Source organism: Mesocricetus auratus, unplaced genomic scaffold (genome assembly GCF_017639785.1).
Source record: "Mesocricetus auratus isolate SY011 unplaced genomic scaffold, BCM_Maur_2.0 Super-Scaffold_100038, whole genome shotgun sequence".
Lineage (NCBI taxonomy): Eukaryota > Metazoa > Chordata > Mammalia > Rodentia > Cricetidae > Mesocricetus > Mesocricetus auratus.
Window position 1 is genome coordinate 6,253,093 of NW_024429216.1, and position 26,853 is coordinate 6,279,945.

The following is a 26,853-nucleotide window of genomic DNA, read 5'->3' on the forward strand; positions in this document are numbered from 1 at the left end:
GCTCATGCATGTATGCAGGCAAAACACTCACCCACATAAAATAATCTTTAAAAAAAAAGATGATGTAGATATATCTGCTGTTCCTGATGCTTTTGGTATTTGTTCCTTTTCTTCTTTTGGTTTTCAGAGACAAGGTTTCTCTGTGGCTTTGGAGGCTGTCCTGGAACTAGCTCTTGTAGACCAGGCTGGTCTCGAACTCACAGAGATCCACGGTGGTATTAAAGGCATGGGCCGCCACCACCCAGCTTCTTATCCTTCAGTTGTGGAGGCCGACTTCTCACTGAGTCCCTTCTCTGCTGCCAGTTCCAAGGCTCTCATGATTTATTCCATTCCAGCCCCAAATGCATTGTCCAGTTTGCAGGGGTTTTTTGTTTTTTATTTTTTCTTTCCTTTCTCTCTTACTTGACAGGGTCTCATGAAGAACAGGCCGGTCTGAGTTTGCTATGTGTTGAGAATGAACTTGAATTCCTGGTCCTGGTCCTCCAGGTCCTGCCCCGAGTGCCGGGATTGCAGACATGTGCTGCTATGGTCGCTATTACGTGGTACGGGGGATCAAATTCAGGACTTCCTGCACTCTACCAACTAACCATATTCCACACAAGGTGGTGGTGTCTGCCTTTTGGTTTTGAAGGACTGGGGCTATTCCTTGTTGCTGAAGTTGGCTTTGGACTGTCCCAATCCTGTTTCGACCTCCATGATGGGAATACAGTCTTTCGCAACCAAGCCCACCTGGTTTAAAACACCAAGAACTCTTATTTTTCTTAAGTCCATTTATTTTTATTTGTGTGTGTCTCTATGTATGTGGGGTGTCATAGAGTGTGGAGGTCAGGACAACTTCAGGAAGTTCCACCGTGTGTACATCAGGAATAGAACTCAGATGGTCAGTTTGGTGGCAGGTGCTGGCCCAAGAGATTATTTTCTTTCTTCATCCTTTTTATTATTTTATTTATTTAGTTTTGGTCATTTCAGGACAGAGTTTCTCTGTGTAACAGTCCTGGCTGTCCTGGAACTTCCTCTGTCGACCAGGCTGGCCTCGAACTCACAGAGATCGGCCTGCCTCTGCCTCCCGAGTGCTGGGATTAAAGGCGTGCGCCACCTCCTCCTAAGAGCACGTTTTTTCAGGAATAATGTGATCATGTTAATTATCTTGGCGGTGATCTTCTACTCCTGCCAGTCCTGCGTCATTCATCCGGTTTATGTGGACACTCTTCCCGGAACCCACGCTGGTTCTGTTGTCGTGGTCCGTGTCTCCTCTGCCCCCACCCCCCTTGCCGTCGAGCTGCAAAGGGAGCCTGTGTGGGCGGGCTCCTATCAAAGTCTGGTTTTCACTGTCTCAACCCCTGCTCACTCAACCCTAGGATTTCCCCCATCGCATTCCTGATCACGGTTCCGCCTCTGACGACACACAGGCCAGTCTGGCGTGGCCACTGGAGTCCGGGACCTTTGGTCGTGGCTCAGCGATCGTCGAACTTAGGCAGGCTAAAGCCCTAACCCGTAGCGGAAGGCTAAAGCAAGGCGAGCAGAAAGCCTCGGTTTTCCCTAAACGGTGTGTCTCTCGTCCCAGTGCCCGAGCGAGAGCGAAGGCACCGCGGCGTCGCGCTCAGAACTCACGCGGAAGGTGGAGAGCGCTCCGCAGCATCACCCCTCCCGCCAGGGCCGGCCGGGGGCGGGGCAAGCGCGACCACGCCTCCTCCCTGAGCCGGGGGCGGTCCCAGGTGAAGGAGGGAGAGCGGCGGCTCAGGTGCCCGCCCTTCGCGCCTGCGCCGTGCCCGCCCCGCCTGGCCAGGTGCGCTCCACCCCCAGCCGGGCCGCCGCCTTCTCGAGCTTCCCGGCGGCCGCCATTCGCGACAGCGACCCCCGGACGTCAGGAGGTGTGGCGTCCCAGGTCCTGGGAGAGCCGCGGGACGTGTTGGGAACCGACTGAGACCACGTACGCGCCAAAAACCCGAAGGAAGGGGGCTGCCTAGGATCCGGACGCCTCGCGATCTCCCCCCGAGACACACACACTCCGGGCGCAGCCGCCCCGAGCTCGCGGGCCTCCAGTGCGCGTGCGCGGCCGTGGGCGTTCCACACCTGCTCGGGAGACCCCAACGGCCGGCGGCTCGAGGCCCGGCTCGGCGCGGGCGGCAGGTCATGGCGCAGCTGTGTGGGCCGCGGCGGGGCCGGGCGCTCCTCGCCCTGTTAGCTTCGCTGCTCCTCTCCGGGGCCGAGGCGGCCGGCAGAGACCTAGACATCCACGGTGAGGGCCCCGCGGGGATCCGGGAGGAAGGGGGGTGGAGGAGGCCGCAGCGGGGGGGGCGGTGCGCAAAGGAGGAATCGCAGGGTCCTTGGGGACCGAGAGGGTGTGCGGGGTGTGGGGGCCAGGACCTGCAGGTGGGAAGGAGGCTGGGGACGCCTCGGAGTGAACAGCGAGCGCGGAGGTGTAAGAGCGAGCCAAGTGTCCCCTGGGAAGGGAGCTGGGGGACCTTGATCCAGGAAGGCGTGGCGCTGGTCTCCTTCGGTGGCAGGAAGTGGGTGAGGAGCCCAACGAAGCGGAAACTGCATGGCCAAAGAAAGCCCTGGGCAGGGGCAGCCAGAAGCTGGGGGACTTGTTTGGCTGAGCGTGGGTGGGTACGGGGAAGACGCTCCTAGGACACCTGTTGTTGGGATGTGGGGCCACAGCCTTGCGGGTGATGTCCGAAGGGAGAAGGAGAGCAGTGGCGGCTGGGAGGAGCTTTGCCAGCCAGGGCCCGGGCACCTGAGACTGTTGATGCTGGCTCCTTCAAGTGTTGTTAGGGCTTGAGCAAGCACTAGCCGGCTTCGAAAGAATTCCTGGATTCGGTAGACTGTTGGCGTGCCCGTGAGGACGGCAGTGCTAGCCCTGGTGATGGGAGTTGACTCAGGCAAGACAGGGTCTCCCTTTCACAGAGCTTGGATTCCAGCCGGAGGGACCGAGAACAAACACTTAAGTGCAGAGAGCTTACCAGGGATTAAATGACCAAGTGGCAACAACCGGCAGGTGGGGGCAGGTGACAGATGAGGGGCACCTAGCGGGGAGGGTGTCTGAGGAGGGTGAGTCTGAATCCTAACAGGAAGAATGAGGAGGGGACAGCTGTGCCAAGACCTTGGGACCAGTGTCCTGTGGGAGGGTGGAGAGCAAAAGCCTTGGTAGTAAACTTGGTTGCGATCAAGGAAAAGACAGTCCCCAAGGCTGGAACCGAAGGGAGGAGGGGAAGAGGAGACAGAAGTGGACAGCATCCGCACGGCCCAAGGCCCTCTGGTCAGCCGGATGAAAGAGAAAGCAGGAAGCTTGGCAGGTAGGCTGTGCCTTATGGCGGCCTCTGAGAAATGGCATGTTCCTGGGTCTAAGCCTGGAAAAGAAGTTGGGAATGCCAAGGGCCAGTGAGGAGAGGCTCAGCTCTAGATGCAGAGTCAGGAACACAGCTGTTCTGTTGGTCATTGTAGCCTAAACCAGCCTCCAGCAGCCCTTCGGGGCTTTTGCAAATAAAGACATTATTGTCACCTTGTCCCTGGAGTTACCTGGCCTGTGACAACATCTGGTTATGGCTTCTGGCTTCTGCGTGTTCTCTAAGCCCAGAACCAACCTGATGTGGCGCTGCCACAGGCCTTTGGGAAGTTTCTCGGTGATAATTGATGAGGTTGTGCTCTGCTGAAGTGCTTGCCTGTTCGCTTTGGTCTGACTGCTGCCGCTGGCCAGACCTGCTGACCTTTCTGAAGTATGGCTTTCTGGCCGCGTGAACTACTGCCCTCACTTATCTCAAGTGCTGTTTGTCTGCAAGCTTCAACAGCGGCATCTGAGGCGGGAGGCGGTTTTGGTGTGTGTGTGTGTGTGTGTGTGTGTGTGTGTGTGTGTGTGTGTAAAATCATGTGCTCAGGTGAGGTGTTTCTCTGGCACATTTGGTTGCACAGTGCCAACAAAGGGACGTGAAGGGAGGAGGACAGGAGTGACTTTGAACAACTGTGCATGGAATTTTGTCTACACCGGAGGTTGAGGGGCAGCAGAAAGTGGTAGGTAGGGCCAACAGGTTGAGAGTTGGGAATCTGGAAGCAAAGACCTAGAAGACTAGATAGAAGGTGGTGAATGAACATAGGTGTTGAAGAGATGTAAATGTTAGTGTTAGACCGAGAGTGATGTGAGGACAGACAGACAGTCTGAGGCTCATTATCTGACTGGAAATCCTCCACAAGTGATAACAACCTGAGGCAGTGAACCCCAGGTGAGGATTATGGAGAAGAGAGGACCTGGGTCACCAGATGGCACAACCTTCTATTCTGATGACAGATGGCTTTGTTTTGTTTCTTTTTCTCCACAAGAGGTTAGAGGAGTGTGGAGGGAGAATGGTCTGGAAGCAGGGGTCTAGATTCTGGTTAGAGAAAGGTATCATGGCGGCTCATGGGGGTGGAGAGATGACTCAGTGTTCTTGCAGAGGATTAATCAGTTCAGTTCCCAGGAACCACATGATGGCTCACAACCATTTATAACCCCAGTTTCAAGGGACCTAATACCCTCTTTTGATTTCCTCAGTCATCGCGCGAGCGCGCGCGCGCGCACACACACACAGGTAAAACACTGATACATACAAAAACAATCTTAAATTTTTTAAATTAAATTTATTCTTTCTGTTTGTTTTTTGAATTAGGGTTACTCTTGAAACAGCCCTGGCTGTCCTGGAACTTTCTCTAGCCCAGGATGGCCTAGAACTCGAATCCACCTACCTCTTCTTCCCTCTGCCACCACAACCAACTGGATTAAAATTTTTTTAAAGGTTCAGAAAGGAGACTGACGAAATGAAAGGGTACTGGAGTTGGATGGAGGTAGGGACTGAGCAGGCTGTTGAGGGTTGTTGGCGGGTGTGGTTAATGTTTTATGGCCTGATATTGCCAGTGAGGGCAGTGGGAAGGGTGTGGCAGGGTCATTGGTGACTTAGGCAAGCGGGGGAAAGCTGATAATGTGCCTGGTGTTTCTCTCCAGCATTCAGGGACAATCTCAGTCTGCCATGGAGACGCAGGAGACCTTACAACTAAGATATTTTTTTTTTTTCGAGACAGGGTTTCCCTGTGGCTTTGGAGGCTGTCCTGGAACTCGCTCTGTAGACCAGTCTGGCCTCGAACTCAGAGATCCGCCTGCCTCTGCCTCCCGAGTGCTGGGATTAAAGGCGTGCGCCACCAACGTCCGGCTCAACTAAGATAATTGTGTGGTTTCCAAAGGTGGGAATTTCTAACGTTAAAATGTCTAATTGGGGGCATTGTCTGAAAATATGAAGATCTGATAGGTAGGACCTGAGCAAAATACAAGCCTGTTTCCACATAGCACTCATGGGCAAAGCCAAGAACTTTTGTGAGACAGGACACTTCAAGTCTCTGATACTTCTCTGGGCTACCTGCCTTCCCTGTATGTCTTGGGTTGTGGCCGTATATCAGGACTACACCACCTTTGATAAAGGAAGTAGTTTACACGCACGCACACACACACATTGATCTTGAGGAACATGCTACTTCCTAAAAGAGGAATGCTTTGCAAATACTTCACTATTTCAAGGGCTCTGAATTTTTTCTTTTTAGGGCTGAGGTTGAACTTACGGTCTCACCTGTGCCAGACAAGCACTTTGTATGCTTTTTACATTTATGTTATTTTGAAGCGGTGTCTTATATGGCCCAGACTGGCCTCACATACATGCTGAGGATGACCTTGAACCGATCGTCCTGCCTCCACTTTTCTAGTCTTGGGATTATAAGTATTTGTCATCATCCTGACTGCTTCTTTATTTTGAGACTGACTCCAAGTCGCCTAGGTTGGCCCTGAACTCCTTCTGTGGCCCAGGTAGGCCTTGTACTTGGGATCTTTTACCTCAGCCTCTTGAATAGCTGGGATGAAAAGCTTGTGCCACCTACCTTGCCTGAAATAACGTAATTTTGATCGTAATTACAAGGTCAGATAATACAATTTTTCCAAGTTGGAAGTTCCTTTAAGAGTCATCACTTAAGTTCAGTTCCTGCTGCCAGTAACTGTTAGCTGCAACTCGGGTATCAACTGTTAATGGTTCCTTGATCTGGCTTCTTTGTTGATGGTTCTTGGGAATTTCCATTGGAGCTGAGCCCAGCAATATTCATTCCAGAGCCTCCACTGACTTTGAAGCAAGCGTCAGTTTCCAGCCTCCTGGGTTAGTTACAGCTTCGCGACACCTAAACTGCAAGGCATGCTTTTCCACCAGTCCCGAAGCGTGCCATTAGTCCCTGGCTCTTCTCTCTCCTTGGTCACATGGGTGGTTATAACCCTGATGGTCAGCGTAGCAGCTTAGGAGCTCAAGTGCATCTGGACTTGGTATCAGCGGACACATTGAAGAGGGGGTTGTCCTGTTGTGGGCAAGGCTGCTTGAAATACATATTAATTTAGCCAACATATACTTAGTAAGCACCGACTTTACAAAGGATGAGTGTAAAGTCTATGTCACCTTTAGAACCTCAGGGTTAAAGCATTGTTTTGGGAGACTGAGGCAAGAGAATAACTTGAGACAAGCCCTGGGCAATATAGGGAGACCTCTCTCTCAAAAAAAGAAAAAAAACCCAGAACAAAACAGCCCAAGTCCAGGCATGGTAGAGACAGATCCAGAGTTCAAAGAGTACCAGGCTAGCCTAATAACACACATGAGTCTCAGTACTGAGACAGAGTGTTTTTAGCAAAACAACCCTGCGTGTCTTCTTGTCCAGTTTCTCCACTTTCATGAAAAAGAGTCAGTGCCAGAGCTGGGCGGTGGTGGCGCACACCTTTAATCCCAACACGCAGGAGCCAGCGGCAGGCAGATCTCTGTGAGTTTGAGACCAGCCTGGTCTACACAGCGAGTTCCAGGACAGCTCCAAAGCTACAGAGAAAGCATTTCTGGGAAAAAAAAAAAAAAGAGGTGTGATGATACTGATACAAGCCTGTAATACCATCCCAGAAAACTGAAGCAGAAAGGTCAGGGGTTTGAGTGCCTTTTCAAACAACCACAACAGAAAATGTTTTCTGGTGTTTTTTTCTTTTTGAGGGAAAAACACACCAGATGTCCAGACAATAGCTGAAGTCCAGGTTTCTTATTTCCCCATTTCCTCACTCTGCCCCCTAACTCCTTATTTGCACTATAACAGTGTCATGGTGCAGTCACTTAAGAAACCTGGATGGGGGTGCTTCCTAAGACTCTGTCCTGTTTGGCCCGAGGCTGTTTTGCCTTTATCTTTCCCTGCCAATCATCAAAGCAGAGTTTCAGTGAAACTTGCTGTTCATCCTCATTTTGCAGTGTCAGTTTGCTGAGTTCCGCCTTCATAAAGTGTCTAGTCCTTGTGGAAAGCTTTTTGTTTTTCCTTTTTTGGCCAAACAGTAGTCCTGCCTTGGCCCCCAAGTGTTACTGAGCCGCACCATTGCACCTGGCTTATTTTAATGTTTGTAAGTAATCTTCACACCTACATTCTCAGTACCTAGCTTTGCTTAGCTTTAGGCAGAGAATGGGCAAGCAGCAGAATGCATCTGGGATGGGGGTGGGGGTCTGTGAAGAGGAAGCTAACTGCCTTCCTACTTTGTCCAGATAGCCTCAAGACTGACGGAGTGGAGCTGGGGAGGCTGCTTCCTCAAAGGCGGCAAGCCCCAGCCGGCCGGGCTCCCTTCCTTAATGCCTGTAAACTGACTGTGGAGACTCTAGTCTGTAATCCAGCATTCTGGTAGTGGGGGTTGGGGGAGGAAGAAAGAATTAAAGGTTATCCTCGGCTACCCTTCCTTCCCTGAGACCTGGTCTCAAAACAAGGAATAAAAGAGAATGGTTTGTCCCATGGCCAGAGGCTAAATTTGAAGGAAGGTCATAGGCCAGCCCTTGCAAATGACCTTGCCAATAAACACTTTGATACTTCCTAGATACCAAACAGGTGTAAATCACACAGACAGGCTCTGCTAGTTCCGTTCATAATGTCCTCAGCAATACTTAGGGACATGGTGGCTTCTAGGCAGGTCTTTGCTTTAGTCTCAGTGTCTAAACACTGGGGTTGGGATTTTGAACTCGTTTTCACTGTGTTGCCTGTGCTGGCTTTGAACTCGTGAGGTGAAGCAGTTCTCCTGTCTCAGCCTCCTTATTGCAGTCTAGGCTCGCGCCTAGACTTAAATCAGAAAGCCGACCTGCTATACCAAAGAATATGAGGCTTTTTGTCCAGGCCTGGGGGTACAGGCCTGTAACCCCAACTACCAGGGAGACTGAGGAGAAGAGTCAAGCTTTAAAGACCTGGCTGCTAAAGGCTTGAAGGCTAGTCAAGACAGCTTCCTGAGCCCTTCCTCAAAATGGAAACTGGAGAGGCCTTGCCTGGCATGTGTGAGGCCTGCATTCATTCTCAGTCCTGTTTTAGAAGTTTACTCTTCCGTTAGATGCAAACTTTTAATTTTCATCTAGTTTATGTGTGGGTGTTGGCCTGCAAGCCAGTCCATGCACCATGTGTGTGCCCTCCAGGCCAGCAGATGGTGTTCTCACTGGAACTGGAGTTACAGGTGGTTCTGGGCCGTCACGTGTGCTGAGAATCAAACCTTGGTCCTAGGGAGGAGCAGCCAGGGCTCCTAACCACTGAGCCATCTCTCCAGCCCCTCATTGGTGGTAAGCACCCTTACTCACTAAGTGTTGTTATCACACACACACTCACACTCACAGACACACTCACACAGACAGACACACACGTACTTACATGCACACACACACACACCCCTACCTGCTGCCCTCACGTGTGGTGTGCTGTGTATGAGTGAGGAACTAAATATAAGGTTGGTGCAGCTGCCGGGAGCTAGCCAACCAGAGGCAGGACAACTTCCTTCCCAGGGCCAGGTACTCTGCAGTCTTTGTTAGGTATTTCCGCTAAATGATTCCTACCGTGTCACTCCCTTTGCTCATTTCCTTTGTACCTCACATGGCTTATAATAATCCCTTCAAACTTGGGGTGTGATTTTAATTTTCCTTGTGGAAGGCTCCTCCCCCATGTAAGTCTTAGGGCACGGCCCAATTGCAGATGAGGGCACGCATCCCCACTTGATGGTCCGGTTTACCCTGAGCAGGGATAATTCACACTCCCTCCAAGTCAGGACAGACTTTAAGAGCATCCCTACTGGGAGTGCCAGCTCTGGTGTGAGATCCCAGGCTCGGGAGGCAGAGGTGGAAGGATGTCAAGTTTGACACGAGCTAAGAAAGGGGAAAAGGAGGAAATGCCTCTTCATTCTGACAAGATCTAGTCATATAGTGAGTTGAATGCTCCTAGTATCCAGGGAGCTCTGCCCTGCCACTAAGCCACACCCCCACCCTAAATACCCTCTCCAGTGGGCTGGGATTTGAACCCGTGCACATGCTCAACAAGAATTCTGCTCGATAACTGAGCCACCTCCCAGCCTTACATGACAAGTATTTCTCAGATAAGGTCTCTGTAGCTCAGACTGCCTGGGACTCACAATCCTTCTGTTTGACTCTGGAGTGTGCAGGAGTGCTGGGATTATGGACAGGTAGTACCACACCTGGTGTAAATTAGTTGAGGGTGGGAAAATATGTGTGTACATACATATGTACATGTTGTGTGTCTATTTTTTGAGACAGTCTCATTGTATCCCATACTTGGTTTTTAGCCACTATTTTTAGCTCATGAGTCAATTTCTTTTTTTTTTTCTCCCCAGACAGGGTTTCTCTTGGTCCTGGAACTCGTTCTGTAGACCAGGCTGGCCTCAAACTCTGAAATCTGTCTCCTGGTCTACATAGAGTTTTGCAGGACAGCCAGAGCTATGCAGACCCTGTCTCAAAAAAAAAAAAATAAGTAAATCAGTAAATAGAAGAAAAGAAAACAAAAAGGACTGACCAGGATTGGTGGCAGCAGTAGGGAGGAGCAGGTGGGAGGCCAGTCTGGGCTCCTGGTAACAAACTAAATGCAGAGTTGTACCATCTGCTGCCCAAACTGGAGGGATGGCTCCGCCATTAAGAGCATTGGCTGCTTCTCCAGAGACCCTGAGGTCAGTTGCCAGCGTTCCCGGGGCAGCTCTCAACTATTTCTAATCCCAGTTCCAGGGATCCAGCGCCCTCTTCTGGCTGTTGAGGGTACCAAGCATGCACATGGTGGATAGATGTACACATAAAATACAAGTTTTTAGAAAGTGTGATGCATGCCTTTAACCCCAGCGTTTAGGAAGGCAGATCTCTGTAAATCTGAAGTCAGCCTGATTACAGAACAAGTTCCAGGACAGCCAGGGCCACTCAGAGAAACCTGGAAAGACAAAAGTAATGCTTTCATCAGAGAGACCGCCCGAGGCTCACTGACGCAGATGGCAGGCTGCTGTGTGCAGGCAACCAGTGCCTGGGAGTCTCTACCTTCCGGTCTGATGTGCTGAGCCTAGGGTTGCTCATAGAATTCAGAACTGCGGTGGAGCTTGCCTGCTGTACAGAAAGACCTGGATTATATTTCCAGTACTGCAAAATAAGTGCAAGTGTGAGAAAGAGCCATGTCCCTTACCCTTGCCTCTCCTCCCTCCCCTCCCCTCCCTCCCTTCTCTCTCTCCTACCCCTCCTCCCTTCTTTTGTTTTTTGTTTTGTTTTTCCAGACAGGGTTTCTCTGCATTGTTTTGGAGGCTGTCCTGGAACTCACAGTGTAGATTCATCTGACCTCGAACTCACAGAGATCCACCTGCCTCTGCCTCCCGAGTGCTGGGATTAAAGGTGTATGCCACCAACGCCCGGCTTCTTAGTTGTTGTTGTTGGTTTTTTGTTTTTTGTTTTTTGTTTTTGGTTTTTCGAGACAGGGTTTCTCTGTATTGTTTTGGAGGCTGTTGGTCCAGCCTGGCCTCGAACTTACAGAGATCCGCCTGCCTCTGCCTCCCGAGTGGTGGGATTAACTTCTTTGTTGTTTTTGAGACTGATTCTTTCTATGTGGTCCTGGCTGGCTGTGAACTCTGCCTCCTGAGTGCTGGAATTAAAGATATACAGCACTGTGCCCCCTTTATTAACAGCATCATGTGTTTCTAAATTAAAAGGGAAAGGTTTAAATCATAAAAATAGTTGAGTGTGGTGGTGCATACTTCTAACCCCAGCACTCAGGGTTAGCCTGACTACACAGCGAGTTCCAGGACAGCCACAGCTACATTGGTTAAACTCTAACTTAAAAACCTCTCTGCCCTCCACTCCGCTGCCTTGGACATTTTTCTACCCTGGCGCACACATGTCTATTTTTAACAACTCAGAGTATTCCCTTATCTGGATGTCTCGGGTGGTTTTGCCGGCACAAACAGATGTGTTGGTGGGATTTCTCAGCTGTAGATCGTGGGCACTAAGCCCTGTGTGGATGTGGTAACAGCTGGCCCTGCTCTGTGAAATACTTATCTTCTCTGTCATCTCCCTCCACTTTCCTTCCTCACTCTTCTCCGCTCCCACTACAGGGCCCTGGCTGGGCTGGAACTCAGAGAGATCCACCTGCCTCTGCCTCCCGAGGGCTGGGTTAAAGCTGCACCACTGTGTCCTGCGCATGTCTGGTTTTGCTGCTTGTGTGGCCTGCAGGCTTCACACTATCTGAAGATCTTTGTAACCCGATTCCCTTTGGTCCTGAGTGGCTGTAACAGAAGAGCTGGGTTGCTTTCTGCACTGCCTAGACTTTCTGGCTAAGAATAAACTGAGGCATGTGTGTGGTAGGGGATGCAAACCTTCAGAGTCTGGGCTGGGGGTTCTCACTTCTCAAGTTGTAGTATGTCATGTGGTGAATGGCTGACATGTTATCTTTTTATTATCATATTCATGTGTATATGGCGATTCTCATGAGCGGGGGCGGCACTAGCATACCACCATGCACTTAGAAGTCAGTCACCTCTTTCCTCTGTGGAATCTAGGGGTCAAACTCAGGTCCTTAGGCCAGTGCCCACTGAACCATGTCACCAGTCTTCCCAGCCCCAAATTGCACCTTGTAACAATGCCAGCCTCCACCCCCAAGTGCTGCATTTACAGGTGTGTGCTAACACACCCAGCAGTTTGTTTTTGAGTAGTTGAACAAGATCCAGGGAACACTGTGTTGTGATTCGTATGTGAGCCTCTGAGGTTCATTAGCGGTGAGTACTGGGGATGGGCGAGCAGTCCCAGCTGCTGGCCAGCTGCTGAGATGGCTGTGTGGGCTGCTGGGGCTTGAGGAGTTGCCGATGCTGTTTGGCCGCTTGGCTAGTATACATAGCAGAGCATGTGGTTTGTACTGCCCTCATCCCTGTGACAGCCTGTGTGACAGCTTACAGGAATGAGCAAAGAGGGGACTGCAGAAAAAAACAAAGTGTGCCTGAGAGAAAACAGTAACCCTGGAAGGGAAGTCCACACTCCCGTTAGATGCTTGCATAGCTTCGCAGAAGCTAGGAGGGTGGTGCCCCTTCTGTGCCGTGTCCCGGGGAGTGAAGACAGCAGACTTTTGTAGAGTAACGCAACTCAGAGCAGGACTTTATTTTTTAGGTACAGTTCACTAGACAGTCCTGGCTGTTCTGGAACTCACTGTGCAGTCAGGCTGGCCTGAGTCCTGAGTGCTGGATGTTAGGTCCTAGGATTAAGAGTGTGTAACTACCATGTCCACCCTTAGATAAAGTTCTGGACACTGCGGGAGAAAAGGTTAAAATGTGATTCTAGACTTAGAAAACGCCAAGTGAGGAGGCCTGTGCTGTGTCTTTGGAAGTATGGGGAAAATACCAGAAACTCTTATGTGGTGGAAGAAATGTACTTCAGTTCTCAATATTAGTAAGAAGTAGTCGGATGTAGGGTAATCTCTGAGTTCCAGGACAGCCTGGTCTGCACGGTAAGGCCAGGGTCAGCGTGGGCTACTAGGCAAGGCCCTATCTCATGAACTGGAATATGCTATGTAAATATCTGTTTTTACATCTGTAACCAAATTATGTGTTTTATTTTGAGTCTGGTTCTCACTGTGTAGTGCAGATTGGCCTCCCTATCTCCTGAGTACTGGGATTACAATTGTGGCAATTTAACAAACATTAAAGATGACATGTATAAGATAGCTTTTCATGACCCCACACCAACCCAGGGCAGTTACTCCCTGTGTTTGCCACTGGACCCTAGCAAGAAATATATTAACATTTGTTCTGGAGAAAACAGATGGGCAGGGCCGAGCTTCACATGACTCCGGGCTCTCCGTTTCTGTATAGCTAGGCAGATCGTGTGCTTCAGTTTACCCTTCAGGTCTCAGTTTTAAGTGTCGTGTAGTCATGCGCACCTGTAATCTGCCAGTCCATTGGCTGAGACGAGACTGCCAGTCTGTTTTGAAAATTTGTTTTGAGAAGTTTGAGAAGTTTGACTGTGTAACAACTGTCAAAAATGGGGTCAAACAGTAGAACCCTAAGAAATTAATTGTTCTGTGTTTTAAAAGTAAATTTGAGCAGGACAGTGGTGGCGCACGCCTTTAGTCCCAGCACTCCGGAGGCAGAGGCAGGCGGATCTCTGTGAGTTAGAGGCTAGCCTGGTCTACAGAGCGAGTTCCAGGCCAGTCAGGACTGGTACAGAGAGTAACCCTGTCTCAAAAAAAAAAAAAAAAGTACATCTGGAAGCCAGTGTGTGCGTGGCTCCCAGTGTGTGCGTGGCTCCCAGTGTGTGTGTATGTACTCCCAGTGTGTGCGTGGCTCCCAGTGTGTGTGTATGTACTCCCAGTGTGTGTGTATGTACTCCCAGTGTGTGTGTGGCTCCCAGTGTGTGTGTGCTCCCAGTGTGTGCGTGGCTCCCAGTGTGTGTGTATGTACTCCCAGTGTGTGCGTGGCTCCCAGTGTGTGCGTGGCTCCCAGTGTGTGCGTGGCTCCCAGTGTGTGCGTGGCTCCCAGTGTGTGTGTGCTCCCAGTGTGCGTGGCTCCCAGTGTGTGCGTGGCTCCCAGTGTGTGCGTGGCTCCCAGTGTGTGTGTGTGCTCCCAGTGTGTGCGTGGCTCCCAGTGTGTGCGTGGCTCCCAGTGTGTGTGTGTGCTCCCAGTGTGTGCGTGGCTCCCAGTGTGTGCGTGGCTCCCAGTGTGTGCGTGGCTCCCAGTGTGTGCGTGGCTCCCAGTGTGTGCGTGGCTCCCAGTGTGTGGCTTGGTGGTAGAGCTTTTACCTCACACACGGTAGGTTCCGTTCCCTGAATGCACACACCCTTCAAGAGTGAACTGAATGGATGTAGAAACGTAAACGGAAGAAGCCTGGTATTTGGAGTATATGGAGGTGCACACTTGTAATCTCAGCACTTAGGAGTTGAGACTTGAGTTCAAAGCCAGCCTGGGCTACTGTGTGAGACACTGCCTCAAAAGAAAAAGGGCTGGGAGTAGTGATGAACCCCAGCCTTGGGGAGGGGAGGCATAGACAAGAGGCTCACTCATTCAAAGCCACCCTGCTACATAACGCGAGCTCGAGACCCATGCTGCTTACATAAAACTCAGTGCTCGGGAGACAGAGGCAGGCAGATCTCTGTGGGTTCGAGGCCATTCTGGTCTACAAAGTGAGTTCCAGGACAGCCTCCAAAACAATACAGAGACACCCTGTCTCGAAAACCCAGGGAAAAAAAGAGAGAACACCAAGACCCAGATGGTTGTTACTTCAGTGGGAGAAAGCAGATGGGAAGAAAGGGTTGGGGACATTCCCCTGTGGTAGACACTTGCCTACCACATGTGAGGCCCTCCGGAGCCACAAAGTGGTAAAGCGTTAGAGTGTTTCCTGCCCCTCTCACATATTTGGTATATTCCTAAAGGAAACTTGCATTGCAGCTGCAGTATTTGTTTAAAAAAACATTAGGTCTGTCTTTTGAAGCCTGTAAAGCACACTGGTGACATCTAGGAGCCTTAGCTTGTGTGTAGTGTCCTTGTTACAGGTGACAGCAGGTGGTGCTTGGTGGCTCCCAGTCCTTAGAAGGTTGTAAGTTTGAGACTAGCCTGATCTACATAGACTTACAGGAAGGCAGGGATGCTACACAGAGACCCTCTCTCAGACCAAAGTGACAACAGTTCTTTGCATTTGGCAGAGTAGGGTGAAGTCATGTGAACCATTGGCAGATTGTCTTGGTTAAGTAGTGACCTGAGAACCAGAGGAACCAGTTTCCTTTTGACAGCATTCCCAGACTCCAGTCTGTAATTTTACAGCAGCTCATGTTCTGAATGCCTGCCAAATTAGGGTTTATGCCCTTCAGCTTCTCCCTGGTTTTCGTGGAGAGGGGGTAGAGGGTATAAAAGACAGACAGAGTCCTGCTCTGCTCCTCTGACTGGCCTGGAACTCAGTTTGAGTAGACCATGCTAGGCTTCAGTCTGAGGTGATCCTTGCCTCTGTCTCCTAAATCCTGGAGTTAGGAATGGATGACCATCTGTCCAGCTTTCCTGATTTTCTCACTAGATTTGGAAGTGATAGAAGTAGTTTTGTAGTCTAGGTTGGATGTGCCTGTCTAGGCATTTGGGAAGCTGAGGCCACTTGTAAAGACCTTGTCCCCCCCCCCAAAAAAAAAAACGTGTTTTAGTATGTGTGAGTGCAGCTCATGGGTAGAGTGCTTGTCTGGGCTTTTCCTCAGCACGGAAAAGAAGAAACCAACAAACAGGAGACATACCTTTCGTGATTACCCGCACATACCCAGAGCAGTCAGGTTTGGGTTTTTTTGTTTTGTTTTGTTTTTATTTTCCCATGACAGGGTCTCTCTGGCTGACCTGGCACTGTAGACCAGGCTGGCCTTAAACTCAAGAGCTCAGCCTGCCTCTGCCTTGTGAGTACTGGAACTAAAGGCGTGTGCCGCAACACACACCGAAATTATTTTTTCAGTCTTTTTACTAAACAGTCAAAGCCCTTATTAAGAAATAACTTGCTGAGTTTGTGTCCAGCCACATCCTTCCAGCCTTGGCATGTTACTGTGAGTGACCCCGTGACTGAGAGCAGAGGCCTCCGACTGGGATAAAGGCCCAGGGAATGTTGCTCCCAAGTAGCTCTGCTTTGCGCTTTCCCGCTGCGGGCTGGTGCCCCTCAGCCCCTCCGCTGCTGAGGAGGCCTTGCCCCGGCACCTGGGCTCTGAGCAGATCACTGTGGATTCAGATCTCTCCAAGCTTCAATGCCTGTGTTTGGAAGCAAAGGGTGGTATCTGTGGTTCTGTTTCATTGGGAAGATTATGTTTTCGTGTTTGTTTTGTCTATTTACTGTGTGTTTGTGTACGTGCGCCCTCCCAAAAGCATGCCATAGCACTTGAGGTCCGAGGAGGACACCTTTTGGGAGTGGGCTCTCTCCCGCTGTGTAGGTACCAGGGTGGACTAAACCGTGTGGCTTGGCTGCAAGTGCTGAACCATGTTGCCAGTGTTCTGGTTTGGGGGTTTTGTTGTTGTTTTGTTTTCTAGTCTCCTGTGGCCATACCAACCTTGAATTCACTGTGTTGTTGAGTGAGATTAAATTCCTGATCTTCTGCCTCTGCCTCTCACGAGGTGGGATTATGGGTGTGTACCAGCGCACTGTACTGAAAACCACAGAAAGCAGTAACAGCCACAGTTGGTGGCCGCCAGGACTCTCGCTTAGCATGACTCCTGTAGCACTGGGTCCCCTCGTGTTTTCAGAATGGGATCCTGACTCGGGCCTGTGGGCCCTCTTCATTTTGTGTTGTTGTTAGCAACGTTGCCTCCCCCACCTGACTGTGTAGGTTGGGCCAAATCAAAACCGGAAGATTCTGCTCTGTGTGTTTACTCTGGGCATTGTTGATCCATCCTGTATGTTGTAACCTTTGGCATGTTGTCAAAAGCATCTGTTGCAGGTGTATGCCAGCTGGTTCTTTTTCTTTTCTTGTTGAGATAGCCTTGAACCTTGAACTTACTAGGCAAGTGGGTTACCACTGAGTGAGGTGTCACCAGTTCTTCCTGGATTTTTTAAGTTTTGAGACAAGATCTTACTTAATTCCTCAGGCTGGCCTTGAACTTTCCATCTCTCTGGTCCTTCCTCTGGTAGCTAGGGTTACAGACCTGTGCAATGAGCCTTGCTGGGAAGATGTTTCAAGTCCCAGGCATGAGGACCAGCACCCACATGAAAGCCAGGAGTAGCACAAGAATCTTTAACTCTGCCCATGCTGGAACAGGGCTGGGAGTGAGTGTGCCACCGCATCCAGCCTTTTTTTGGGTTTCAGGTATTGAACTCAGATCGTCAGGCTTGTACTAGCCCTCCCCCCCTTTTTTTTCTGTTTTTTTCAAGGCAGGGTTCCTCTGTGACTTTGGAGGGTGTCCTGGAACTTGCTCTTATTGACCAGGCTGGTCTCGAACTCACAGAGATCGATGTCTCTGCCTCTTGAGTGCTGGGATTAAAGGCGTGCACCACCAACGCCTGGCTGTGCTATTCCTTTTACCCACCTCACTGGCCCTGAAAATTTCCTTTTCTGTTAGTTGAGATTGATTGGCATATATGGGAGTTGCTGAGGGGAAGTATTTGTTCTGCACAGTAGCAATGTGTTGTGTCTGTAGATTGGTGTTTTGAGAACATCTAGTTCCGTGCCCATCATCATAACAATTTGAGAGATGTATTGGAGGCACAAACCCGCCCTGTGCATTTTCCAAGATTATCTCCAGTGGAGGAGAAACTTGACACGAGCAAGCTGGAGAAGAGCAGCAGCTCTGGGTCGGTTGGGCTTGAGAGCTGTCATTTGGTTGTCATCAGATTGGCCTCCAGCTGGGCACACAGGACAGTGTGCCACTGCAGAGGAAGACAGGGATCTGTGATCAGCTTCTGGTGGCTTTCCATTCTTGAGGCCCTCCGAGAGAACTTTAGTTGCAGCGATTCCCTCGCCTTGTCCACAGCCTCCTGACCAGCCTCTAACAGTGACTGCAAATGTGTCTGCCTGGAATACCGTGTTTGGTATTTTCCCTTTGGTTGGAGTGAAACAAACCTTAGGACTCCCTGGAACCCAAGCCCACAAGCTGGGTTGCCCGTTAGAGGTTAGAGACTAGAGTTAGGAAGCTTGTCTATGAGGCTCTTGGGTCTGAGTGTGGATTTTGTGAGATTGTCTTTGCAGGAAGATCTAGGGCCGGGTATGTGTCCAGCTAATGCTGTGCTGAGCAACCCCTTACTGAAGGGGTCAGGGACAGAAGCCACCTGCAGCTGCAACTGCATCAGATGCGCTGGACTTGGCTGCCAGGCGATATGTTCCTTTCCATAGGAGGAAGACAGCATCAGGACAGACTTTGGGACCAGGTCAAGAGGAACTGATAAGCTCAGAATACTTCGCTTTCTTTTCCTTTGGAGTATCTCAAAGACCCCAGACTTCCTCCTAACGAATGTGTGTGTCCTTTGACCCCGGGACTGCTCCCATCAACCCACATGGGTTCTGTTTTGTTTCAGAGTCTTGTGGAGTTACGAAGGTAGTAGGGAAATGCCGGGCTTCCATCCCCAGGTGGTGGTACAATGTCACTGACGGGTCCTGCCAGCCATTTGTGTATGGAGGCTGTGAAGGAAATGGCAATAACTACCACAGCAAGGAGGAGTGTCTTGAGAAGTGTGCTGGTGTCACTGGTAAGACTGGAGTTCGGAAAATTTGATGTTTAGAGTTCATTGTTAGGGCTTTGACTTCTCTCTGCTGGGCCTTCACTCGGTCCAGAACCTGGAATCGGGTGGGATGCAAAAGCAGGCCCAGTGTGCTGGTTTCACAGCAGGTTCTCTGACTCTTACTGGAAGGAGTCCAGCTACCACCTGGCCTCCTGGTCCACTCCTACAGGCCCTTGTTCTCCAGGGTAGGGTTGTCTTTTACCTCTGAGACAAGTGACCTGAAAAGCTTACAAAGCCAAGCTAGAAGTTAGCACTAGGGCACTGTTAAGAGAAGCTTTTTCTTGCTAGCCGCTTTGGTTTATCACCCGCCAGTCGCCTGGGCTCTACCACATTGTAGTCCCCAAATAAACACACAGGAGGCTATATTAATTATGAAGCTGTTGGCCTTGCTTGTTTCTAACTGGCTAGCTCTGACTTAAGTAATTACCCCATAATTGTTAATCTAAGTATGTCTCTTACCGGAGAGGTTTCCGGGCTTCCTACCCCAATGGTGTTACATCTCGACTCTCCTGTGTTTCTCTTTCCCAGAATCCTCCTCGACTCCTAGTCCCTCCTATCTAGGTTTCCTATTGGCCAGACAGTGCTTTATTGACAAATAACAGGCAAATAACAGGACTTCCCCAACAGGGTACGCTCCCTGAAGTCCATCCTCTCCCAGTCTTATGAGGCTCTGGGAAGCCAAGATAGCATTGGCCCTTACAGTTCAAATAAAACCTGCTGTCCCAGCAGAGAGCTCCAAGTCCATCTCTCCCTGCTGTCCCCAGGCTGGGTCCCAGCTGCCCACAGAGATTGTACACAGCCCTTCCTAGCATGCAGATTTGCCTGGTGACCTGAAACAGCGATGGTTTCTGTTGAGCCCGTGTTTCAGTCAGTCCCCCACAAACAGTGATGGTTGTGGTTTTCTGTGTACTGTCCTGCTGGCTGCTCTCTGTTGGCTTTGAGCTGTGCATTCAGAGATCAGCCAGCACCTTGAGGTGGTGTGAAGACATCAGCATTGGCCTTGGGCAGTGGCCTCAGGTCTGTGTGGTGGGTGGAGTGCACAAGCCAAGCGTGGGGAAAGAAAGACTGCTTGCTTGCCTGGGGACTGGAGAGAGAGGGACAGGAACTGATTTTAGTGTATCGATTCAGTTTTCCTGTGTCGTGCAAGCAAGTTTTAAACTCTCTCCTGTTCTTCTGCCTCTCAAGTGCTTGGTTTGTGGGAGCTCACCACCATGCCTAGCTAGGGTGTGACTTTTAGATGGTGCAGGCCAGCCCTTCACCTTTTGGGTGGTAACTGGTTCATCCAGAAACTGAGTGCAGAAAATGTCATTTCTGTGTGTTTTCCTCTCCTGTGTGTGGGGGAAGAGTCGGGAAATGTTGTTTGCTACCCTTTGGTGTGCTGTGACCATCTCAGAAAGAAGGTTGAGGTGAGCATGAGCAGGAGACAGTGAGCATAAGGCACTCATCACCCCCCTGGACGTGGTTGGTCCAGAACCTGACCCCAGCTGCAAGGGCCTGGACAGCTTTTGGTGGGCATTTGGTTGTATGTCTCTTGGCACTCTCATGGGAAGGAATCTGTAAGGCAAGCTGAAAACTGCCAAAGCCACTGGAGTCCTTTGCCAGTTCTGTTGAGGGTGTGTGCCAGCTTATTAACTTGTAATGGGAACTAGAACCTCCCAGGGACCAGACTGTCCCTGTGCCTGAATTCAGTCTCCAGAGGCGAGCCTTCTAGCACACTGCCAGAAAGTGCCTGATGAGGGGAGCTGGTTAATGAGGTGACTGCTGGATGACATCAGGCCAGCCCAGCCCCAGGCATTTCCACCTACTATCTTAATTTGTTCTAGAGACAAAACTACATCAGATGCCAGGCACGGTGTTACCCAGCTGCAAAGCTGAGAGGCTGAGGCAGGTGGGTTCCAGAAGTTGAGAGACCAGCCTGGGCAATATAGCAAGATCTTCGGTCCAAAAAAGAAACATCCACACCCCCCATAAAAAAACTGGCTGTTGCCGGGCGTTGGTGGCGCACGCCTTTAATCCCAGCACTCGGGAGGCAGAGGCAGGCGGATCACTGTGAGTTCGAGACCAGCCTGGTCTACCGAGCGAGTTCCAGGACAACAGCCTCCAAAGCCACAGGGAAACCCTGTCTCGAAAAACCAAAAAAAAAAAAAAAAAAAAAAAAAACTGGCTGTTTTGAAGACTGTTTCTCCACTCCACCCCCCACCCTCCACCCTTCTATTGGGACAAGATCTCTGTATTGCCTAGGCTGGCTGCTTTGACTAGCTTGCCTCGGCCTGCTAAGTAGCTGGGACTACAGGTATGTCACCATGCACATTCTAAGTGTGTGTGTGGTTCAGCAGTATTAGATACATTGCACTGTTCTGTGCCTTTAAGGATTCTAGATAAATGCAAACTGGGTGTGATGGCTCATGCCTAACCCTCCTATAGGAGGGTTTCTGCAAGCCTGAGGGCAGTTGGACTGTATAGTTTCAGGCCAGTCTGAGTGACAGGTGATAACCTGTCTGAAAAAGTCAAAATAAGGAGCTGGAGAGATGGCTTAGTGCTAAGAGCATTTACTGCTCTTGCAGAGGACCAGGGGTCAGTTCCCAGCACCCACATCAGGCAGCTCACAGCTGCCTGTAATCCCAGTTCCCAAATCCACTATCCTGTTTGGCTTCCTCAGACATCTGTAGGCGGGTGGAACTCATAAACTCATGCTCATTCAGGCATGCACACAATTTTTTTAACATTTAAAAGAAATGTGCCCCTACCACATAACGTAGAGGCAGCTCTACCTGAGACAGGCACGCTCACTCAGTTTGTCTTACCCTTTCCCTAAGCACCTCCATTAATCTCTGTTTGCTTGAGATCTGTGTTCAGATGAGGACACTGAGTAAAGGCCAGGCCTGGAGACCTGAGTGAGATCCAGGAGCACCATGACATAGACCTGCGTACACACACTAAATAATTTAAAGTGTCCTGAAAAAGGACTCCAGAGAGAGAGAGAGAGCGTGCGTGCGTGCGTGCGTGCGTGTGTGTGTGTATGGGCGGGCTCAGCAGAGTAAGTGGCCCTGGAAGCCCTGACTATGGAAGTCCTTTTGCTTCAGCTTGTGCTGAGTCCTCAGACAGCCCAGGGCTCTGGGGAAAGAAGAAATGAGGGCTGCTTGTGGCACACAGGCCCCACTTGACAGTGTGTTTCTTTTCTGGTCTGTGTCCCTCACAGGGAACACCATTGATGGTGTGGCCAGGAACGGAAATGGAGCTGAGTCTTCTGTCCTGAGTGGTAGGTTCATAAGACCCAGGAGGAGTGAAGGACCCCCATGCATGTGAAGGGACACTTGTGACCGGGGCTGTAAAGTGTTTCCACCTCTGCTCCTCACTGGGGCTGCTGTCTCCCTCCCTCTGCTACAAGCCCTTTGCCCTCTGCCACCCTCCTGTCTGTCTGTCTGTCTGTCTGTCTGTCTGTCTGTCTGTCCTCTGCTGTCCTTCATCTGGGGCTTTGTGTTAGTTTGCTTTGTAGAGCTGGCAGTAGCCGCCCTGCTCCTCTTTTATGCTTAAGGGACTCTGCGGCAGGAGCCTGGGTGAGTGGTCCCTACTAGCAATTGTACCCCTGGGGTTAGGCCCCAGGCCAGGGGCTCAGCAGGGCCAGCAAGACCTGCCCTTCCACAGAGCCGGGTGGGCGGGGAACTATATACCCCACTGGGGACAACCCACCCCTCCCCCCAGCGGCCAGTCCCATGTACCACAGTCTGGGCCATGGTCCTCCATTGCTGACGGCACATGTGGGAGTTTGGTAGCTGCTGGCACTCTACAGGGTTACGGAAAGCTGCCGGGGTCAGGCTAGAGCACTTCCCGTCATTCCAGGTCCTCATTGGCTGTGTAGGACCCTGCATGGTAACCCTTATTTCCAGCCTATCTCTGAAGGAAATTTCCCCAGTAAAGTTTCTGGGTGTGTCAGAAAGTGAACAAAGCTGTTTTCTTGATCATCTCAGAAACATGGCCTCCATTAGTTTTCATGGTAACCATTGCAGTGGCACGAGTCCCACCTACCTCCAGTGTTCATCCAGTGTGTCCTGTGCTCAGAGGACATCAGGAATCAGGGATATGTCCACTCCTTCAGTGGTGACACTGCCTATGCTTCCTCCATGGGCCCTTTACAGTCAGCCCTGCTAGGCCAGGTGTCCTGTGTCCCTCCTAACCAGACTTTTCCTGTTGCAGTTCCCAGGAAGCAGGATTCTGAGGACCTCTCTGGTGAGATCTTCAACTATGAAGGTATAACTTCAAAACTACCTTATGTGGTTGGCATTAAGACTCACTAGGAGGGACTTGGTAAGCAGGGCCTCCATCAGACAGGCATCAGTGTGCCAGCAGAGTGAAGGCAGGGGCTGTGTGCTTCTAGAAGTACCTCAACTCTCACGGCTCTGTGCTGCGCGTCACCGGGCCACACCGGCGCTCTGGCCCCCAGGCCTTTCACCACGCAGACGGCACTCTGCACCTGCTGAGCTGCGTCTGCAAGCTGCTAGGCTTGGCTCAACTTCCCTTGGCCCTGCTGAGTTGTCCTGAGGCTTCTTTGCTTTTGCTTCTAGAATACTGTGTCCCAAAGGCTGTCACTGGGCCTTGCCGCGCAGCCTTCCCTCGATGGTACTATAACGTTGAGAAGAATTCCTGTGACAGCTTCATCTACGGCGGGTGCCGGGGCAACAAGAACAGCTACCTCTCCCAGGAGGCGTGCATGCAGCGCTGCTCTGGCAAGTCAGCTGACCCCACCCCTTGACCACGGGGCCTTTGAGAGGCCGTTCCCTAAAATGAGGGCTTTGGAAATACTTATCGGACCCTGGAATGACAAGGTCTCAGAGCCTCCGGAGCTCCTGGGGAGTGGAGAGCCTTAGTGTTCAGGAGACTGAGGGGACCCATTTGTTTCCAGTCCTGAGGATGGAGAGCATGGTGTACTGACTCAGATGTTGTGTTCTCCTTAGGCAAACAGACATATCCTATCCTGGCCCCTGGAATAAAAGGTAAGTGACCTCTTAGCTTTCTCTCGATGCCTTCCTGGACTAACTGGCCTCTCTGCCCAGCTATATTTTCTACCTTGTTTATGATATCGTTCCTCCCTCAGTGGAATGCCCTTGTGGCAGAGTGCTGTGTCTGTATGAAAGTGGCTACGTAGCTTGGAACTTGTGGACATTTGTCCCACAGTAAACACTATGCAAGTGGAGGCTGGGCCTGAACCCCTATGTAGCCTGTTTGGGCACAGAGGAGTGCCTGGTAGACAGGCCTGTCCTATGGAGTCCACACACAAGCCTGAGGTAACTCCAGGTTTGGAGGGGACTTAACCGCCATGAGGAGTGAAGCGTGGCCAGGGTTGTCAAGAAGCAGTCTGGCCTGGCGAGGAGGAGTCCCTGTGCTCTCCCACAGAGAGTTGTCCTATGAGCCTGCCGTACTGGTTTGGCCTCTTGATCTTTTTCCTTGTTGAGGAGCCAAGACCTGGCTTACAAGTCTGCCTTGTTCTAGAAGTAGAATCTGGTTCTCAAGGCTGGGGCTGGAGAGGTGCCCAGGTCTTGAGGGCAGCCGCAGTGAGGAACCCTGGGTCGCTCCCAGTACTGCTGGGTACACCCTCACCAGCCAGGCTGCATTTCTCCGGCAGCCACCTGCTGAAGCTCTTCTGTTGCCACTCAGGAGTTCAAGGAAGTTTAAAGTCGTCCTGGGCCACTTGGACCTTGTCTCAGATAACCAAACCAGAGCTGATGAGATGGCTCAGCAGGACTAGGGCACCTACTTCCAAAGGTGACAGCCCAGGTTCCATCCCCAGCACTCACATGGTGGCTCACAGCCATTTGTAACATTAGTTAAGGGAATCTATGCTGGCAGACACACACACACACACACACACACACACACACACACACACACACACACACACACACACACACACACTGTTATCAGGTACAACAGACATTCTATACATGTGGCATTGCAGGGACCATGCTGGCAGGCAGTCTTTCCAGTCTCAGGATGAGGAGGGCATCTGGTCCTCTTCTGGGGTCCACTTGGGCCACCCTGCTGGCCCTCTGTCCGTGTTCCTCCTCGTCTTACCTGCCCCTCTTTATCCCTAGCGGTGGTCCTGGTGGGGCTGTTCGTGACGGCCTTGGTCCTCCTCCTGGGGGCCTCTGTGGTCTGCCTGGTCCGTGTGGCACGCAGGAAGCAGGAGCGCGCTCTCCGCACCGTCTGGAGCACTGGGGATGACAAGGAGCAGCTGGTGAAGAACACTTGTGTCTTGTGAAGGCCCCGCTGCTGGAGAGCAGAGGGAGGGAGGGCATGCGCTTCTCAGAAACAGAGCAGCGGCCGCCTGCATCAATAAGATCATCAGGGGAGTTTGGTCCTCGCCTTCCCGGGCCAGGGAGGCTCTTCCTTGTCCTGCTTGGCTGCTTACCCCCTGGCTTCTGTTTGGCTGCTTACCCCCTGACTTGTGTCCTCTCAGCCGCTCCCTCCGCCTCTCCACCCATTGCCTCCTTTAGCATCACTGGTATCTGGTAGCTTGCTTTGTTTGATTTATGTGGTATTTTTTTAAGTAAAGGTTTTTTAATTGGGATTCTGAAAGAAAAGATGGATGTTTAATGAAATGGATGAAATGGGCCTTTTCAAATAAAATTTACTACGTAGTTTGTTTGTTTATGGCAACAACATCTGCTAACGTGCATCTGAGGACTTGGTGTACAGACAGGCCTTTTGCTCCCATCTCTTTTTGGAGATACTTTGTTTTTTCTTTTTTATACCATATGGGTCCTGTGTGTCTCAAGCTGACCTAAGCTGTTAATGTAGCTGAGGTGTGTGACATTGCTGCCAGCTCCTAAGTGCTGACATGACAAGTGTGTGTCCCTGCACCTAGACCCAGGGCCTCCTCTGATGGGCAAGAACTTCACTCACAGAGCTGCACCCCAGTGTCCCTCAAAGGTGTTTTTAAAGATTTATTTCTGACAGGTGGTGGTGACACACACCTTTGATCCCAGCACTCAGGAGGCAGAGTGGACTCTTGCAAATTCCTAGCCACATCCCTGAATAGTCGCTGACTCATTGAGGAATAGAGCTAACCCGTGGGTACAGCTGAGGACAGACGGTGTCTTAGTTTCTATTGCTGTCAAGAGACACCATGACCATGGCAACTTTTTTTTTTTTTTGATTTTTGAAGGTTTCTCCGAGGCTTTTGGAGGCTGTCCTGGAACTAGCTCTTGTAGACCAGGCTGGCCTCAAACTCACAGAGATCCGCCTGCCTCTGCCTCCCGAGTGCTGGGATTAAAGGCGTGCGCCACCAACGCCCGGTGACCATGGCAACTCTTATAAAGGAAAACATTGAATTGAGGTGACGACTTACAGTTCAGAGGTCATGTGTGTCGTCATGGCGGGGAGCGTGACAGCATGCAGGCAGATGTGGTCCTGGAGAAGGAGCCGAGAGAGTTCTACATTTTTAAGTCACAGGCAATAGGAAGAGAGACACTAGGCCTGGCTTGAGCATTTGAAACCTCTAAGGCCATCACTAGTGACACACTTCAACAAGGCCACACTGCTCCAGAAAGACCACACCTCCTAATAGTGCCACTCCCTATGAGCCTAAGGGGGCCGTTTTCATTCATGCCATCTCGGAGGGTGTGGGGCAGCCTGTCACACAGCACTGACTGATGGGGTCCAAGAGAGACCTGCCTGGCCCTGCCACCTTGCAATCCCTGCGGGCTCCCCCCCCCCAACTCTCATGGAAACCCGTGTCCTCCACATAAGTCCCAAGGCATGATCCCTGGTAGGGTGTCATTCTTCTGTGGAAGAAAGCACTGTCCTTGCTTCCCTGGCACGTGGACACTCTAGAGAGTCTGAGAGGCAGGCAGATGTCTCTAAGTTCAAGACCAGCCTAGTCTACAGAGTGAGTGTCAGGACAGCCTCCAAAGCCACAGAGAAACACTGTCTCAGAAAACGAGAGAGAGACAGAGACAGAGACAGGAGTGTGTGTGTAATCCTGGGACTCAGAAGCAGAGGGAGGAGAATCATGGGTTCAAGACCAACCTGGGCTATACAAAGATAGCAACATTTGGGCAGGAGAGATGGCTCTTGCAAAGGACCTGATTTCTATCTCCAAACACACATCACACACATGGTGGCTCTCAACCATTTGTTATTCCATCACACACACATACACACACACACACACACATGCACGCACGCACGCACACCCAGAGAGCCATGTCAAGTTTATGAAAGGCTCTGGAGCCAAATGTCCTATGATATGTCTTCCTGCAGCTCTGTTTGGGGGTTGGTGACCACAGAATGTCTGTTTACAGTACTGGAGAAGTTGCCATTTTGGCCCTTATATGATTGACAGTGA

General features: G+C 50.9%; 1 protein-coding gene across 1 annotated transcript; it reads left to right on the forward strand.

The window, feature by feature from the left end:
* The first annotated feature begins 515 nt into the window (after positions 1-515).
* On the forward strand, positions 516-25,144 carry Spint2 (serine peptidase inhibitor, Kunitz type 2). The gene is made up of 9 exons (XM_013125340.3): positions 516-542; positions 1,565-1,671; positions 1,722-2,239; positions 18,306-18,476; positions 21,709-21,768; positions 22,704-22,757; positions 23,072-23,233; positions 23,462-23,500; positions 24,599-25,144. The coding sequence occupies exons 1-9, from the start codon at positions 516-518 to the stop codon at positions 24,763-24,765; spliced, it is 1,305 nt and encodes a 434-aa protein (XP_012980794.2). The 3' UTR covers positions 24,766-25,144.
* Positions 25,145-26,853: the final 1,709 nt, after the last annotated feature.

Excerpts from the sequence above, each read along its gene's own strand:
- Spint2 (XM_013125340.3), top strand. The coding sequence starts at position 516 with ATGTGCTGCTATGGTCGCTATTACGTG. Across the intron at positions 2,240-18,305 it reads CAGAGACCTAGACATCCACG|AGTCTTGTGGAGTTACGAAG; the intron begins GTGAGGGCCCCG and ends GTTTTGTTTCAG. Across the intron at positions 23,501-24,598 it reads CCTGGCCCCTGGAATAAAAG|CGGTGGTCCTGGTGGGGCTG; the intron begins GTAAGTGACCTC and ends CTTTATCCCTAG.